At 48.2% G+C, this 19,374-nt stretch overlaps 1 protein-coding gene across 2 annotated transcripts in view; it reads left to right on the top strand.

The window, feature by feature from the left end:
- Window positions 1-6,833, top strand: part of Arfgap3 (ADP ribosylation factor GTPase activating protein 3) — a 41,586-nt gene extending 34,753 nt beyond the window's left edge. For both annotated transcript variants that reach the window (XM_051189502.1, XM_051189501.1), the window contains exons 13-16: window positions 89-212; window positions 1,214-1,304; window positions 3,816-3,937; window positions 5,793-6,833. In XM_051189502.1, the coding sequence (XP_051045459.1) occupies window positions 89-212; window positions 1,214-1,304; window positions 3,816-3,937; window positions 5,793-5,810 (355 nt within the window). In that variant the 3' untranslated portion in view covers window positions 5,811-6,833. The remainder of the gene's footprint in view (window positions 1-88; window positions 213-1,213; window positions 1,305-3,815; window positions 3,938-5,792) is intronic.
- The last annotated feature ends 12,541 nt before the right edge of the window (window positions 6,834-19,374 follow it).

Genomic DNA, 19,374 nt, shown 5'->3' with positions numbered 1-19,374 from the left:
TGAATGGGAGACTCCACGGAAGTGGAGTGTGAACTGACTTTGCTTTACCACCCGTGCTATGACCAACTCCAGATGTTTTTCACTATAGGTCAAGTGCTCGCCGGAAGCCAGACTATGAGCCCATTGGCAATACTGATGAAGCCCAAAAGAAGTTTGGCAATGTCAAGGCCATTTCCTCAGACATGTACTTTGGAAGACAAGCACAAGCAGATGTAAGGGCACAGAGAGCGACTCCAGGAACCCTGAGAATCAGGAAAGAAGCTTAGCTGTGGGATCATGAGAGGATGGGCTACTAAGGGAGAAGGGATCTGACCAGATACTCCCAGATAATAGCCCTGGAGCCAGGACAACAGCCCAGGGCTGTCTGAGCACCCTGGGTAGCTGTGGGGTCAGCGATCCAGTCTCATTGCTCTTTGCCTCTCTGGGGAGAGTGGCCCTCAGTCAGTAGCTTTTAAGTAAATTTAGGTTTTTATGTAGCATCATTTGCTTTTGATGAGTTTAACATAGTTAAATGAAGCCTGGAAATGTTTGTAGGTGGATGTTTCATTAGCCAGCTGTCCCCTGCCTCAGAAATGAACACATTCATCCAGGAGTCTGGCTAAGCTGGGGCTGAGACCACTTCCCTCTGGTGCAGAGGGGCTGGTGGGGATAGAACTCTGAGGAGTCATTCCCAGAGGTGCTGATTGGTCTCCTAGCAGAGGCCTCATTGCCAGAGGGAACCTCTAGCTCTTCAACTTGGCTTACCTTTAAATTTGTTAATGGGCTGGAATGCAGCTCTTGGAAGAGCGCTTGCCTGGCATACTCAGGTCCCTAGGTTCTATCCCCAGTACTACACACACACACACACACACACACACACACACACACGCACGCACGCACGCACGCACGCACGCACTCATGCACCATGCACATATGCATGGACACATACAGATGTGAAGGCCTTCAAGTGATGTGCCAAGCACTGAGGGATTTCCTGGAGTGGCTGAGAGTAGTACCTGAACTCTGGCTGCCCCTCATACTGACCACATTGGCAATGATGTGGGACACTGCCCTGCCCATCTGGGAGTGACCGATGTCATTTCAGAACACGCTCTTTCTTCCATCTGCAGGGCCTTACTGGGGTGACAGAGGAGGTGGAGAGCACAGGGGAGCAAACCCATCCCAGTCTCTCTTCAGCAGTTCTTGGAGTCTAACTTTGCCTTTTTCTGTCTAGTTTGAGACCCGGGCACGGCTGGAGAGGCTCTCTACCAGCTCATCCATAAGCTCTGCAGATCTTTTCGATGAGCAGAGGAAACAGGCAGCAGGTGAGAGGCTCATGGGGATCCCTGGCACATGCGTCTCCATAGGACTTTCCCTTCCCAAGATTCCATACCCCAGCACCCACACCCTTGCCCCTATGTGAGCAGCGAGGGTCTCAAGGCATGAAGTTTATGCCCCAGCACCCTTGTCACCTGGTAATTTAGTACCCAGAACATTGTTCATACAGGAGGCACGGGGCTCCTGGGAGATGCCAGCCACTCACTAGCTGGGGTCATGGCATGATTAGCTTCCATCTCCCATCTGTGGAGTAGCTGGCCCTGAGACACTGTGTAAGATACCAGCCAGGCAGGGCCCTCCACCCAGGAGTCCCCTCAGCGTCTCAGGACACACAGAGGCACTATGGAGTGAGTGACTCTGTAGGGAACACAGCTTAGAAAATGGGCAGGTGGAGAGGAAGTGCCAGTCTCTGCTGCGCCTCTAAACCTTGCATGAGGTGTCTGATCATCCCAGGGCTGGAGTCTAACCGTGTGAGGCCCAGAGCAGACTATGCTTTATATGCTTTATGCGTTTACCTGTGCACTCCCTGTCCCAGAAGGCCTGCACCAGGCCACAGGGAGAGCATGAAATGGCAGCAGCCTCTGAGGTCATTTCAGGAAAAGAAGCAAGAGGAAGAGGTCTCAAGAGCCAGTGCTGTAGGAAGAGAGCTCTACACCCTGGTGTACAGTGTTTTCTTCACAACCTGACTGGCTTTGGCCTACAGAAGGCCTGAGTGTTTGTGTGGGGTGACCATCCCGGCAGTCACACACAGAGAATGTCTCAACTGCCTGGAACCTAATGTGTGCAAGTTCAGGCATGTGTAGTCATTATGGCCCTCAGATACAATGGCCCTGCCAGCTTATTGGCTTTAAGTGGGGAAAGCCACTCTAGGCTGGCATGTGCTGGCACAGTGGCTGACAGGTAGGCAACTGTGTTCAAAGACAGGTGGGCCAGCCTTGCAAGTCTGCTGTCTGACAGGACTAGGCAGGGCCATGGCTCCCATGCCCATTCTTCCTGACTGCAGGTGCAGGGGCTATGATTATCCGGAAGGCTCTAGCCAGTAGTCTGCTACTTTTTCACATCCAACCTTCACATCCTGGCCTTTTGTGAGGCTGGCTTCCTGTTGTGATGTGACACACCCTTGGCACAAAGGCACTCAGCCTCCCCTGAGGTCTCCCAGCAATGCTCCTACCTGGCCAGTGCTGGCTCATCGAGTCAGAGCCCGTCTCAAGACCCAGGTTGTTGAAATATCCACATACTTTTTTAACATTTACTCTGAAGCATTGTTTGTTTAAAACACACATACACACACACACACGCACACACACACACATAGAGAGAGAGAGAGAGAAGAAAAGAGCTCTTTGAAGCAAACACACCCTTCTGTCCTTCACATTGTTACAGAGCTCTGACTGGCTCAAGCTTGCCTCCTGCCCCACAACAAAACAAAGTTTCACTGAACTGACACTGGGACTGGAACAACTCAGGGGGCCTTTGTGAAATGCCCAACAGTTGGGATGGTTGTGGCTGTCCATCTGAGACCCCACCACCACTCCCCCGGGACACCTGCAGCCACTGATGGACTCAGCAAAGAGCCCAGGCAGAGGCAGTGCTAGAAGCAATTCTGCTGCCTCATTCAGTGATATCACCCCCATGTGTCCGATCAGGTGATCTGGGTGGTCCCTGAGCCTTCTGTGAAATAGATCTTTGATGAAGTGTGACTAGACATTCTGTGAGTGGTACTCAGGCTGATTCCTGCTAGAGAAGGTTGAGGAGTGTGTGAGAAACATGTGTGAGTGCCAAAGCTACCCTGTCACAGTAGGGCCACTTCTATGAGCAGGGCCAGTGAATATGTGGAATGGGCCATCTGAGAAGGGATGGTGTGCTTAGGACCCCAGATGGCAGGGTAGAGGGAGGTGACAGCCATGTTAGAAAAAAGCTTAGTGCCCAGCTTATTCCTTGATGTTTTTTTAGCATATATGTGTGTGTGTGTGCATGCCTCTGTGTGTGCACGCACTGAGTGTGCAGGTGTGCACTCTCCACTGTATTCTATGAGGCAGGGTCTCTTAGTTGAACCCAGAGCTCACAGATTGGACTAGTCTAACCAGCAGCTTGCTCTGGGGAATTCCACCCTTCAAGTGCTGGAATTACAGATCCCCAGAACACACAGAAATGTTAGAGGTGAGGCACCTGATGACCTGACTGCAGTGAGACCCATCTTCTCTTCTCTGCCATTGGCATTTGGTAAAGTCCTTGTCACGGGTTTTTGAATGAATGATCGGATATATGGAGAATGAATGAACAAGAGCATGCCCCGATGCCCAGCATAGGAGCCCTCTCCAGTACTCCCAGTCCCCATGGCCAGTGCTGCCCATAATATGTCTAATTCCAGTTTGCTCCCTGAGAACCACTGTACAGAGTGCTGTGTCCACCTTGCTGTGGTGGCTGAAGGAACTGTGATGGGGCCAGTTCTTCCCACCAGGCCCTGCCCCATTGCATGGCCATCTCTCTGTGTGCAGGAAACTACAACCTCTCCAATGTGCTGCCCAATGCCCCAGACATGGCACAGTTTAAGCAAGGCGTGCGATCTGTTGCTGGAAAACTCTCTGTCTTTGCCAATGGAGTCATGACGTCCATTCAGGTGAGTAAGCTGTGCTGGAGCTCCCAGGGGACTGGTCTGTAGCTGTGCCCTGGAAGTTGTGCTGCAGACTAGCCCAGACATCATGAAAGCCTGCAGCTGCAAAGTCTATTGTAATATTGCCTATCATCTCAGCCACTGGGGCTGCCTGCCTAAGCTGAGACCCTGCCTCTGGACAGAATTTTCTAAGTTCTTACTGGGATTCATATAATTCCCCAGTTCTGAGTTTAGAATGGAGAATTCCTTTTGAAAAAAAAATATTTTATAGGTATAAATGTTTTTGCCTGCGTGTGTGTGTGTGTGTGTGTGTGTGTGTGTGTGTGTGTGTGTGTATGCACACCTGGGCCCACAGAAGGGCCGCATCCTCAGAATTGTAGTTACAGAAGGTTATGAGCTGCCATGTGGGTGCTAGGAATTGAACCCAGGCCTCCTGCAAGAGCGACAAATGCTATAAACTACAGAGTCATCTCCCAGCCCCATAGAAGAGAGAACTCTTAAGATGAAAACCATCCACCGTCTCCCTGTTCTGGGATTACCCTTACTTATAGTGTTGTGCTGTGTTTTGTTTTAGTTCTAAACTATGTAGTCCTGGCTGTCCTGGCATTGACTGTGTAGACTAGACTAGCCTGGAACTACTCAGAGATTCACCTGCCTCTGCCTCCCAAGACCTGGGATTAAAGATGTGAGCCACCACTGCCAGTGGCTGGGTATCTTTTTAAATGAAGGGGGAACTCTATAGCGGTGTGGCTGCCTGTTCTCCTTTTCTCAGTGGCATGTTCTGAGAGGCTCTCTGGAACTACAATTCTCCAGAGGCAGTTTTCTGTGGGGTAAAAGCATGCATATCTAATTTGCTTGTTCCACATGTTGAGCATTGCACTGTGCTTTGATCTCGTTTTGAATTTTATTTTTATTAGTGTATACTCTGATCCTGGGTTACCTTAGGGCATTTCCATAATGTATAGAATTGACTTGATGCATATTTCCTCCATACCTCTATCCTTTACTCCTGCCCCCTCAAGTTGGTCCTCTTAGTCCCCTAGACAGTTTTGCCTCTTTCTTACACTGTATACATATACATGCTTTTATGTATCTATAGAAATATTTGTCTTTCTGTGTTAGAACTTAGTTCATTTAATATTCAATGAGGCATTGTTATGACAATGAGGCCTTCTCAGAGTATGTGAACTGCTTGCTTCTGGAATCTTCTTGCTTATGTGAAGTCACTTTCGAAGCATCCTATTAGGGTGAAACATGGCCCTGAGGAGTAGACTGATTTGACATTGCCCCTTATGGATCCATGGAGGCTCTTAGTCTGCAGACAGACCCTGCTATGGCCTTGATGAAAATGTGAAGCCCTCCATGGAGAAAGCCTAAGGCTGCAGAGGCTTGGGGCTCTCCTTAATCGGGTCCTCCTGGCCCAAGTCCTCCTAGCAAGCAGTATCCCTGTTTTGTGGGTGACTGTCCTATTTTTAGAGTACTCCCACTCATATCCCATCTTCTAAGTGAAGGAGCAGAGGCAGAGACGAAACCTCTGTAAGATGTGCAGGGACTAAAACCTAGGTTTTGGACTTCAGACAATCCCTCAGTGCTTCCCATCACAGGTACTCCCTGGACAGCTCAGGACATGGCCCTGGCCCTGGCCCCTGCCTTTCGACCCTTGGGCAATCACATACGGTGTAATCCCAGGCAGGTTTCCAAACCCTACTCACCCTCCTGGCCATAGAGACGCTGAAGCAGTGCTGTCGACACTCAATCTGCTCTTCATGCAGAGACTGGCCAGTACTAAGAACGGGATGCCCGTCAACAGCAGCGGCATGTTGCAGTGTATTGGAATAAATGTTGGTCTGGTTCTCTCTAGGATCGCTATGGCTCTTAATCCTGGTGTCAGGCTGTGTCCAACCTGGTCAAACTCCACTTCAGATGGACCTGGGACCACATTTGGCTGCACCGAAGCCTCGGCTGCTGTGCAGGCAGGCAGGTTCTACTAGTTGGCAAGGCACCTGCACACTCCTGATTTTTTTGTATTTCCTCTGAGGCATCCCCATTTCTCTATAGTGGAGATTTGCTTTCGTTTCTGATTTAGGTTAGCTCCTTGTGTCAGTCAAGCATATCCTTGCTTTATCTTTGTGGAATCTTTGTTCCCAGAGCTGGGAACCTGAGCTGCTGGCTCCTCCCATCTCTCCCTGACCTGGGAGCCTTCACCTGGGGTTTAAGCAGCAGCAGCAGCATCTCCATGAACTGTGGGCTCAGGGCTGCCAGAGCTGGCTGGTGCTGGATGGGACAGAGAAATAAAGCCACAGCACACTGCAAAGCAGTGAACAACAAAAACAAGACCAGCAGTGCCCGGCCTCTCGCTGCAGACTGCTTCATGTGTGCCTCCACACAGCCAAGAGATTTCAGACAACACTTAAAGCCATCTGTCACTTTGTAAATTATTTTGTACATTCTCTACACTTAAAATTGTTCCCCAGTCAGTTCTTTTAACAAACCTGAGCTTCCACGATGCCAAGGGAGTTCATTGCAACTTGGGAACAGGTGTTGCAGGGCAAGCTGAGGCTCTCAAGTGCACCTGGAAATAAGTGCGCAAGCCCCAGCTGAGTGAGGCAGCCATGTGACATGGCTTCAGGACCCAACTCAGATTGGGGAAATGGCGACTGTAATTGGGTGGTTTTGTTAATATTTTTTATCTTGACCTTGATGTTCCAAAAGTTACAGGATAGATGTAAACCGATAAAGTCGTTTGGCTGTGTTTTAGACAGCACCAGAATATATTGTTCAGCACAGTAAAATATATTTGAAATTTGATGAACCAAAAATATGATTTCAGATGAATATTTTGTGAATCTTTCTTAAAAGATCCAATTTGTAGACTTCTAAATATAACAGACAGCACAGCAGACCCTGTTGCCTATGTTGTCATTTCACAAGAGCCTTTGTAATGACTCATTGTAAACTGGACATTGGGCGACTCTGGCACCCATCACACCCGTGTTATGAATGTGACTGGCAGACCTCAGGGTGGGTTTTCCCAGAGGGCTCCATTACTGGTGTGGGGAAGGAGAGCTGCTGGCGTGTTACCCCCTTTTCTCCGCAGCTGTCCACTTTCCGAACACCCGTGTGGACCATCAAACACTAACAGCCCACAGGAAGTTCAGTAGTGGGGACAGCTCTATCCAAACCCCAGCCCACAGGGAGCCCTGTGCTTATTCCCATTGCCTGTGAGCTCTGTGCCTGTTTTATCCCCAGGCAGCCGGGCCCCTGCCCAGCTTGCTCTTCTCATCTGCTCCCTGACCACAGGGCCTCTGGCCGGTATGTGAGGACACAGGGCTGAGTGCTCTGCTCTGTAGGACCAGCCACTTGCCTGATGGCCAGCTCTGCCCTCTAAAGTCCCTGAATGAGGCCTCTGTTTGGGGGGGAGGGGAAAGAGGGAGAGGAGGCTGGGAGGGTGTGACTGTGTGGTATGCCCCCTTCGGTTTCATTGCCAGTACCAAAAGCTAGCTGTTCATGATGGCTGAATGAAACACATTTGGATCTTTTTCTTTTTAAAGGGGGGGAGGGGCAGCTGGCAAGCAGCTCAAGGGTCAAGAGCACTGACCACTCTTCCAGAAGACTTGGGTTCAAGTCCTAGTACCCACATGGTGGCTACAGTTCCAAGGGATCCAACACCCTCTTCTGGCTTCTTCGGGCACTGCATGCACATGGACAGACATACATGTAGGCAAAACACCCAAAGACATAAAAAAAAAAAAAAATCTCGAAAAATAAAATGGGAATGTGGCCCAACAGCAGAGCATTTGCCAGTGATACACAAGGCCTAGAAAAGGCAGAAGCCGGTGCAGCCGGAACTGCACAAGTAAGCCTAGGGCTGTGGAGCCAGAAAAGCCAGGGAACAAACTCCTCTTGGAGCCTTTGTGCAGAGTGGGCTGGAGAGAAAGCTCAGCAACACCTCCTCCAGAAGAAATTCAGGGTTAAAGTGCAGCATTTTAAAGTAAACCATGGAGGACTAGGAGATGGCTCAGCTCAGCTGGTGAGAGCCCTTGCTACCCTTGGAGAACTGAGGAAGAGGAGGGGAGCTAGAGAGCAAGGAGAGCACTTGGGGGCAGCCACCCAACCATCCACAGAGTAAGACTAACTAAGATCACAGAGGAGAACAGGGAAAGCCCCGAAGCTAAAGGTAGATGGCTTAATTTAAGAAAGTCTAGCTAGAAACAAAGCCAAGCTAATACTGGGCATTCATAAGTAATAAGACTCCATGTGTGTGATTCATTTGGAAGCTGGGTGGTGGGCTCCCCAGAAAAGAAAATAAAGCATTTTACTACAGTTGGGGAAGGTTCTGGGATGAGGGGAACCAGAGGGAGTTAAATGGGTGAATAAAATTGAAATACATTCTATGCATGTATTAACCTTGTAATAAACAGGAAATATATTTTTAAAAATTACCTTCTTAGCTGCCAGCAGAACCTGCTGGAAAGTCCCCCTGCAGAGCCAGCAGTGACATGGTCCCCCTAAGGCTTTACAGGGAATCAGAGGGTCACTTCCTCATCAGTCCATCCAAGGACAAACAGCTGGAACCTGATCAGGCAGTTAGCTCTGGGGCCCTGTGCTAACTAGATTTTTGTCAACTTGTCACTAGCTGAGGTCATCTGGGAAGAGGGAACTTCATTTGAGAAAATGTGTAGGCAAGTCTGTGGGAGCCTTTTCTTGACTAATGATTGATGTGAGGGGACCCAGCCCATTGTAGGCTGAGCCAGTCATGGACAGGAAGTCCTGGGTTGTATAAGAAAGCTAATTAAGAGCTGGAGTGAAGGCTCAATGGTTAAGAGCACTGAGAGCTCTTCCAGAGGACCCAGGTTAGATTCCCAGCACCCACATGGTAGCTCACCACTGTCTGTAACTCCAGGATCCAATGTCCTTTTATGGCCTCCACAGGCACTGCACACGTGTGATACAGTCATGTAGGCAAAACAGCATAAAGTAATTACATAATTACATAAAGTAATGGTGATAACAAAGACTTAGAAAAGACAAGCTGAGTGTGTCACATGGATCAAGCCAGTAAACAGCATCTCTCCATGGCCTCTGCTTCAGTTCCTGCCCTGACTTCCCTTCATGGGGGACTTCAGGCTGTCAGCTGAAAGAAACCCTTCCTTTTCCAGGTTGCTTTTGGTCATGATGTTTATACAGCAATAAAAAGCAAACTAGGACACATCATCATTGGTTCTGGGAAGTGAGTCTCTAGCCAGGCCGGCCTTCCAGGGCAAGGTTGCCACAGCTGGGGAAGCTAGGTTCGTGGCTAAGCCAAGTTTTAGTTCTTGAATAGCATCCCACTGGACCTGGATTAAACTGAGCAAAGGCTTCCTGTGACTTTCCAGATGGTGACAGACCCCACTTGATCCCAAAGCAGAACAAACAAACTTACCCTGGGCATTGATGACACTACCATCTATGCTCCCCAAGAAGGCATTCTTTGAGACTGTAGGAAAAAAACAAAAGCAGGCTGTGGCCCCTGTGTATCCTCCAACAGGCAAATAAAATGTAAATATTAAATTCTAAAAATGAAATCAAAACAAATTGCACAATTTAAAAGCCTGGTTGTAGTACCCTGCATGCACCCCCACATGCACACACACACAGCTAATGTCGCTGATATTTCAAAATTCAAGTTTGGGAACTTTACAACCTTACCCACCCACCATCCCCCACCCCCACTCAGTCGTGTGTCACAGCGATTGGTCAGGAAGTTCTAAAACGATTTCCTCTGGAACTGTGGGCAGAAGTTATGCCTAGGAAGTGTGGCTTAGACTTGAAGGGAAGGGTCAAAGGGGACACGTTCGGCCCCTTTGTGATCCAGGCCTGCCTTGTGTGATTTGGAGCAGTGGAGCTCAGAGCCTGTGGCAAGGCCTCAGATACAGACAAAGCTACAGTGAGGCTTAGGACACAGCACTCAATGGGGACTAAGCCCAATGGCCCTCCAGAGAGACAGCAATTCGAGAGAGTTACTGTGATGTGTGACATCCCTGATAGAAGCTCCAAATGACTCTATAACAGGCTGACCCCTCAGATACCCTAGCCAGCTCAGGGAATATGACCAGTGTTTGAGACAGCTGGGGCTAGACCCAGGGTCCAATCTAGCCACAGAGCATCACCTGGAGATAATTGCTGAGTCTCCACGGGCCCTGGCTTTAGGAGACAAATACAGGGACAGATGGGCCCCCCAGAGGCTGAGAAAATCATGTGTGCCTATGCCACTCCTGATGAAGGGCAGTCACCCTAGGCAGCTTCACCCCATGGGGAAACAAGAGCCTTGGAGAAAGCCAGACACAGAATTAGGCAACCACACATGGGACTAAAGACAATGGGCAGGGCTGACCAGACTGTGCTAACCCCTTAGAAACAAAGGTTCCAGTCCTCAAATTTTCTTTGAGATCTAGTGCTGAGATCTAGTACCTCCAGCTACAACCTTCCCCAACCAGGCCGCCTATGACCTTCACTCTGCTGGCCACAACTGGACTGCAGATGAAAAGGTCCCCGAAGACGCTACACTGCAACTATACCTGACATCCCAACTTATACCAAGATTGGGTGTCCAGGGAGTTGAGTCCCAGGTACTTGCTGCAGGAATCAAGGGGTTCCTGTTGAGATGGAGAGAGCTCAGGTCCTGCCTGGCACTCATGTCATAGAAAGACAACAGACGGGAGCTCAAAGAGGATGCAGTAAGGTGGCCTCCGGAGAACCAGCACATCGGCCAACATGTTTTATGCCACCAAATACGGAGATGGAATCAGTAAGAGGTTGCCATGGCCTCCTCCCAGGCCCCATGGTACAGCCACGCTGTAACCCTAAAGCCCAGAAGAGACATCCATAGGAGCTTCCTCCTTGGGGGTAGGGGATGTGGAGGGGAGGCCCCCAGTGCCCATCTTCATGTTGTCTCTTGAACATCACACTTCTTGTCCTCTGGTTGGCTTTCAATTGCTATGATTAAACATGGGGACCAAAAGCAACTTGGGAAGAAAGGGTTTATTTGGCTTACATGCCCTGATCCCAGTCCATCACTGAGGGAAGTCAAGGCAGGAACTCCAACAGGGCTGGAGGCAGGAGCTCAAACAGAGAGGACGCTGCTAACTGGTTTGCTACTCATGGCTTGCTCAGTCTGCTTTTTTTTTTTTTTTTTTTTTTTTTTTTTTTTTCCGTGTCTGGGTTCTCTGCGTTGCCCTAGCTGTCCTGGAACTCACTCAGTAGACCAGGCTGACCTCAAACTCCCAGAGATCTGCCTGCCTCTGCCTGTGTGTGCTGGGATTAAAGGTGTGCACCACCACCTGCTTCAGCCTGCTTTCTTATACAACACAGGACCACTGCCCACAGTGGGTTGGGCACTCTCACATCAATCATTAATCCAAAAAATAATCATATAGACTTCCCTACAGGCCAACAACCTCAGTATAAGATAGACAGCAACAAGTCACATTTTTAGTTGGGATTAGGCTCCACTGTCCATTGCCCAATCTGGCTTTCAATTTGAAATCCTCCTGCCTCAGTGTCCTGGGCAGCTGGGGTTACAGGTGCTGGTCCCACACTTGTGTCTCTTCACTTTTGCTTTGAATCATAGTGTTGTGTATCCCAGGCTTCCTCCAAGTTTCATGTGTAGCTGAGGATGACTTTGAACTCCTGATCTTCCTACTACCATATTTGGTTTAAGCCATGCTAGATAGAGATCAGACCCAAGGCCTCCTGCACACTAAACATTCTACCAGTCTAGCCACATCTCTCACCCTGACCAAGGTCCAGAAGGAACAACCATCTCAGTTGACGCATTTTCATATAGCCAGTATTCACATGTCACGTTTGCATGCCCCTTGTTATTTTGGTATTGTATTATGTCCCCAAGCCTGGTTTGAGGATACCTGGCTCAGAGCAACCCATGCTGCTGCAGATGAGTCATGTGAATTCCACAGCTCAGAACAATGCTGTGACCACAAACACAGGCAGGACAATGCAAACTCAAGGCAAACTAGGAGTTCCAGCCAGCTAAGGTGCAACACGGTGAGGAGCCAGAAGGGCGTGACAGGAGGTCGACGCTGACCTTGCAGAGTCAGCCCAGGCCTGGCTCCATGTGAACCATAGATATGGGTGTGGAGAGGAACTCTGTTCTCTGGGCTCTAATGTGTCATACACATTTCCCATAACTCCAGGTTCTTTTGTCCTGGGGTCTGGAGACAAGTAGCTGATGATTGTTATTATTTAATATTTATATCAATGTTCTATGAGGATGAGAACTTAATCTGCTCACAGAGCAGTGGACTTCCTTGTACAGAGGAGCTTTCTTTGACACACTGCCTTGCCACATGATGTCCTCCCATGTCCAGTCTATAGGTGGGCACATGAGTGACAGCACCATGGCCCAGGACTTCCAGCCTCCAGAACTGTAAGCCAAGTAAGTCACTGATATCTTTGATACTAACTTACAGCAATAGAAACATACTGAGACACCAAGAAAATCTATACAGGTTTCCCCTCTCCCCTAAAAAAAAAAAAAAACAAGCAAACAATAATAACTAACAGTATTTCTTTCAGGTACAAAACTCTGATAAAGATAAACTGTAAAGATATCATTCCCGACCCCATATTTCCAGAACAGAAGTATGGCAGCCGCACTGTGGCAGGAAAGGTCTTGTCACATGACAGAAGTAGGAAAACCTGCTTCCTTTAGCCTGAACCGTGTTCTTCCCCAAGTCCTAACCCCAGGTACCTCAGGCACACGGCAGTATTTGCATCAGGATAAGTAAGCAACAGAAGGAAATCAGGTCCTGTGGCTGGCCCCAGCCTAGTATGATTGGTGACCTTATCCTAAGAGATTAGCTTGTGGGCTTCATGATTTGGGGGGCTGAGGCAGGAGGATCAAGAATTCCAGGCCAGACTGGTATTGCTAAAATTCCTTCGGCAGAGGAGATGTAAACAATGGCTATGACTCCTCCTAAGGTCCCTCCAGGCTCACAAAAAAATGGGGGAACAGACCACCAAAGTATGAAACAGAAGCAAACTTCATTCCAAAAAAAAAAAAATCACCTCAGGGCACAAAAAGCTTACCAGTTAACTGGGACCTCAGCCAGAGATAAGGCTTCTGAAACTGCAATGGGGATTGGTTTTGGGCCTCCTCTTATAGGAAAATCAAGCACCAGTGTGGTCAAAGAGCTTTTGCAACCTTGAGGGCAGGCTTAAGTCACATTACATTTTAAGTTTTGCAACTTTTGGTTATTGGACGGTAGGATGTTAACTTAGGATGCTTGGGAAAGCCTGTGGCTGACACAGCCGCTTTTCACTGTTCCAGAAAGAATGCAAGGTAGAGCGTAGAGTCACGTAGGAGGACAGTTAAAAATTAAGGGACTGCAACTGAGAGGGTCCCACAGAGGAAATGGTTAGACGCTAACCTTTGTCTGCTGGGAAGCCGGGAGGCGGGAGACAACTGTTAAAGTTACCTCTGTACACAGTGGCTGCCAGGGTGTCATCTGCTCTTAAGGCAGAAAGCGGTTGTTAAAGGTTAACAGTGGCTTTCAGCTTTATTTTTTTTTTTTCCTTCCAAAATGTGTTTGGGCTTACAATTTTATATTTCTACATTCCTGGACCCTTCCCCAGAAACAAACCAAAGTGAGATTCCACCAAAGTTCACTCTGAGGCCTGTGAGTTTAGTAGGAGTACTTACAGAGCAATAGGTAAGAGGTTCTGTGCAGGAGCAGACAGGACCTGAAAGGAGCCACCCTGGAAGGTTGCCCAGCATGGATGATGGCCTTCCCTGATCCCCTGGTCTTTCCCCTGGTGGTTTGAATGATAAACACATCCCATAGGCTCAGGCATTTGAAAGCACGGTGCCCCATAGCTTGTGCTTTGGGGCAGGTTATGAGGAGGCACACTGCAGGAAATACATCAGCAGAGGTGGGCTTTGAGTCTTAGTTAGGGTTTCTATTGCCGAGGACAGACACCATGACTGTGGCAACTCTTATAAAGGAAAACATTTAAATGAGGTGGCTTACAGTTCAGAGTTTCAGCCCATTGTCATCATGGTGGGACACGATGGTGTGCAGGTAGACGTGGTGCTGGAGAAGGAGCTGAGAGTTCTACATCTTGAGCTGAAAGAAACAGGAAGTGAACTGAGATACTGCGTGTGACTTGAACATATATGAGACTTCAAAGCCTGCCTCCACAATGATACACTTTCTCCAACAAAGCCATACCTACACCAACAAAGCCACACCTAATAGTGTGGGAGCTTATGGGGGCCAATTACATTCAAACCACCACACCTCTCTGTCTGCTTCATGCATTTGGAGCTTTCTGCTTCTGCCCCCATGCCTCAATGGCTGTTGTCAGGGTTCCCCACCATGATGGACTGGACTAATCTCTATAGAACCATAAACCCAAAAGAACCCCTTCGTTCTAGAAGATGCTTTGGTCATAGTGCTTTATCACAGCAAAAGAAAAATAAGACACCCCCCCCATATCCTCAAGCCCCTTCCCAAGGCTACATACAATTAGGGCTACAGATAGTTGGGAGATACTCAGGCAGGGGTCCACACCCCTTCTGTGAGAGAAAGCCAATATTCAACAAACCCAGCTATAATGAGTCTTTCTCTGTCCAGCCAGGCAACTCCCACATAATGACACGGAGACTTATATTAATTATGAAAGCTTGGCCTTTAGCTTAGGCTTGTTTTCATCTAGCTCATAACTTAACCCATATTCTTATTAATATACATTCTTACGTGCCTTTTACCTCTCTCCCATTCTCTATGCCCCGCTCATTCTATATCTGGCTGTTGTCTCCCAAGTGCCTAGATTTGACTGGAGTTTCCTCTCTCTGCCTGCAAGTCCCACCTATCTCTCTCCTGCTTAGTTATTGGCCACTTAGCTCTTTATTGAGTGAATCAGAAGGCACCTTAGGCAGAGACACATCTTTACAATATAAACAAACATTCTACAGCACCCAGCTGTGATGATCAAGCAGGCTGATCTGATGAAGATGTTGGCCCTTTAGATCACAGTATATTCCCCAACAACACTGGACCACATGACAAGAGGCTATCTCAGAAAAGAAGATTATAACCTAGGGGCACATGAGATGGACATGAAAATACAAAGAGAAGCCAGTGTCTACAAACCAGGGAGACACCACCCTGCTAACCCTTTCAATTTGGATATTTGGCCACCACAGCTGTGAGAAAATCTGTTTACTTGAGAGGTCAGGCTTGAGTGCTACAATGGGCCAGAAAACCTGGCTCAGAATTAATATCAGGTCATATGTTCAGAATATACAGTGTGCTGTTAGCAAAATCCCTTCATCAAAAGTCTACATTGATCTGGGGCTGATAGCCAGGCTGTCCTAGCAGTTAGGGAAGCTGAGGCAGGAAAACCAAAAGTCCAAGGCTTTCCCAGGCTACAGGGTAAGTGAAGGGCCAGTCCTGGCAATTTAGTAAGGCCCTGTCTCTATATAAAAATTTTTGGGTTTTTTTTTTTTTTGTGGGAGGGGGGTGGGAAGGGAGAGGGGAGGGTGGTGTTGGAAAGATGGCACAACCGTTAAGAGCACTGACTGCTCTTCCAGAGGACCCAGGTTCATCCCCAGCACCCACATGACAGCTCACAACTGTCTGTAACTCCAGTTCCAGGGGAATCTGACATCCTCACACCAATACACATACAATATTTTTTAAGAGTACAGAATATAGCTCAGTGGTAGAGCATTGACCTGGCTGTGTAAGTAAAGCTCTGGGTTTAATCCAAGCACTGCCAAGATAGAAATAATAAGATGCCAGGCAATGGTGGCACACATCTTTAATCCTAGCACTCATGGAAGCAGGCACAGGCAGATCTCTGAGTTCAAGGCCAGTCTGGTCTACAGAGGGAGTTCCAGGACAGCCAGGGCGACAAATAGAAACCGGTATGGGGGGCGGGGGAGTGTCAATGTAGTGAGGAGTCAGTGAGGGAAAAATGCCCACTGTTGCCCACACTGCTGCTCTCCACGTGTGGACTCAGGGCTGTGGGGCTGTGGCCACAAGCATCTTTACCAAGGGCTTGCTCTTATCAGAAGTTTCTGTGAGCTGTAGTTCTCTGAAGCAGCTGCATCTGTCTGTATTAAAGGCTCTGCAGACTGCCTGGTCTTGGCTGGGGGGAAGGATCACTCACAGTCCTGAGTCAGTTATCTATACTCATCTAGCTAAACTTTGTGCCTGACTTATCTGTCTCCTGGCAAGTAGATATGCATCACAGAACGTGTCCCTCCACCAGCCCGGCACTGAAGAGGTTACACTGAACCTACAGGGACTTCCTACCTTGCCTGTGAACTGCCTACCTGATGATCCCACCGACATAACCAGTAAATGTCCTGACTGACCACTGTTCTGTGACTATACAAGCTCATGTACCCTCTTCCGTGGTGGGACAGGGCATCCAGAGTAGGCTGGCTGCGTTCCTGAGCTAATGTCACTCACACAGGACTCACAGGTTCATAATTGCCTTGAAAGTAGTTTTTCAGTTTTGTTTATGACTTTTATTTGTGTGGATGAGCCTGTGATGGAGCAGGTGTCTTCCTTCATTACACTCAGCTTGAGTCATTTGACGATGTTGGATTATAAACTGCAGCTGTGGAAATACTGAAGGCACAAAAAGAGAGCCTTGATCTGACCTTAGGTGGGACCATGGGGGAGGGGGCATTTTGTCACCCATTGGTCAAAAAGCCTACAGAAGAAAATGGGATGCAGCCTAATGATGATGGAAACAACTTCCATAGTCTGCAAGGGACACTGGGAAATGTAGTCTTTCAGAAGGGAACGACCAGACTAGGTTTCTCATGGAAGCTGAATTTTTTTTATTCCCTTAGGCTGTCTGGCTAGCAACCCTCCCATTCTCACCCCGAAGTGCTGGGATTATGGGGGAGTGTTACCACACAAGTTTTCTTCTTGAGTAGTGGGCACATGAATTCAGGTCTTTATTTTGTTTTCTGTTTTATCTTGTGTGAATGAGGTTTTGCCTGCATGTATGCCTGTGCACCACCTGTATGCTTAGTGTTCACAGAGACCAGAAGAGGGAATTGGATCCTCTGAACTGACACTGCCATGTGGGTGCTGGGACTGTACCCAGGTCCTCTGCAAGAGCAGCTAGTGCTTTTAACCAATGAGCCATCTCTCCAGCCCCTGAACTCAGTGTGTTTTGTTTTGTTGAGGCAAGGTCTCACTGTGCGGTCCTGGCTGTCCTGGCACTCACTATGTAGATCAGGCTGGCCTCAAACTCAAAAGAGATCACCTGCCTCTGAGATTACAGGCATGAGCCATCACTTCCCGCCCAAACTCAGGTCTTAATGCTTGTGTAATAGATTCTTTGTGACTGAACTGGCATCTGGCCCTTTCCCTTGGTTTTTCTTTTGTTGTTGCTTTGTTTTTGTTTGTTGATTCAGTGGCTCATCTAACCCAGATGGCTCAAAGCCAGGGTTAGGTAAACAGGACTGTGAGCTCCTCCACCTCCAGAGCGCTGAAATTCCTGACATGTTCCACTCATGCTGACACTTTAAGTGTCACTTGGCCACATCACAGGGCCCTGCTCTTTTTCAGTGTTGTCAGAAGCTCCATAGGGATAACTTTTATTGCTGGGCACAGCCTGGCTGTCTCAGCTGCATTTGCTGCCTTCTTTGGTCACTGGCTCAGAGCTATCCGAACCCAACTCCCAAACTGTCACACTCCCAAGCATCCACACATGCCCTTCACTCTTGCAGTTTGGAAGTCAGGTGATATGTATCTATCCCAGAGAACACACACTCAGGAGACGGTGGAGCCCTGTGTTTGTCAATTATCTGGTTGTGTTTTGCTGAGGCAGAGAAAAACACACTGAAAAAAATATTTATGTGCTTGTGTGTGTGCACAAAACCCGTGGTTATGTACAAATAACCTGAGGTTAGAGGAGGGCATTGGGTTCCCGGGGGTCGGAGTTACAGTGAGTTGTGAAACAACCACCATATGTGTGCTGGGATCCAAACTCAGACCATCTGCCGACAGCAAATGCTTTTGCATGCTGAACCGTCTCTTCAGCTCCAGAAAACACTATTTTTTTTTTTCACATTAGCCTGGAGAACAACCATATGCCCAGCTTCTGTATGGCAAGAGGACACTCTGAAAAGGGGTCTTTTCTCTTTCTGGTCTTCACAGAGACCCCTGGCATAACATGGCTAATACCTTGATTTGGTGGTATAAAAAGTTACAAGGCCGCCAGTCTTGGCTACATTGTGGTGAAGGACATACCTCTTCAGTGTGTGTGTTAGACTTGCTTATTTTATGAGTGTTTTACTTACATGTATATATGTGCACCATATATGCCACAGAGGTCAGAATGGCATCGGATCCCTTGGAACTGTAGTTGTTGAGTGGTTGTGGACCATCCTGTGGGTGCTGGGAATCAAACTGATTCCTCTACCTTCCCTCTAGTCCCAGCAGATCATCCCCTTAAGAGCTGCCTAGATGCTCATCGTGGTGGTACAGGGCTTAAATCCCAGCATTTAGGAAGCAGAGGCAGGTGGATCTCTCTGAATTCCAGGCCAGACAAGGCTATGTAAAGAGACCTTGTCTCAATAAATAAACAAACAAATAAAATCAATTAATTAAAATTAAAAGAGTTGCCTAGATAGCTGGTAAACACTATTTCCAGGTGAGCCTGTGAGGGTGTTTTGGAAGAGAAAATATGAGTAGAGAAGTTAAACACACACACACACACACACACACACAACACACGACCATAGTGGGAGGCATCCACTATCCAACCTGCCTAAGGTCCAAATGGAACCACGAGGCAAGGGGCAAGCACAGGAATGGAATGCCTGGCTGACTGTGAGGTTACTTTCAACAGGAAATTTTAGAGTGAATAAACAGTATTTAAACCACAGGCAGGGTTTTATTTAGATGACCTCATTTTATATCCAAATACACAGTCCATGTGAATGCCACCCATGCGCATAGGTAGTCCACTTGTGGAGGTCTCACTCCCCCATGTTTTCTCTGCATGTAGCACTGGGGACTGAACCAGAGCCTCACAAATGTTAGTCAAGAATGTCAGCATTGCCGGGCAGTAGTGGCACACGCCTTTAGTCCCAGCACTGGGGAGGCAGAGGCAGGCAGATCTCTGTAAGTTCAAGGCTAGCATGGTCTACAGAGCTACACAGAGAAACCCTGTCTCTAGAAACCGAAAAACAAACAAAAAGAACCTCAGCACTGAGCCACAACCCCAGACCCGTTTGCAATATTCAGTACAGAGCTTCTAGGTTACCCAGGTTGGCCTTGAACTCACGCTGTGGCCTATGTCCTGAGACTGTAACCCTCCTGCCTCTGCTCCTGACAGGCCTATGTCACCAGGCCCAGTTGACACTCTATAATTATAATCAAATAAGATACTTGTATGTGGGAGCCTATGTA

Source organism: Phodopus roborovskii, unplaced genomic scaffold, assembly GCF_943737965.1.
Source record: "Phodopus roborovskii unplaced genomic scaffold, PHOROB, whole genome shotgun sequence".
Lineage (NCBI taxonomy): Eukaryota > Metazoa > Chordata > Mammalia > Rodentia > Cricetidae > Phodopus > Phodopus roborovskii.
This window is presented reverse-complemented; position numbering and strand designations above follow the sequence as displayed.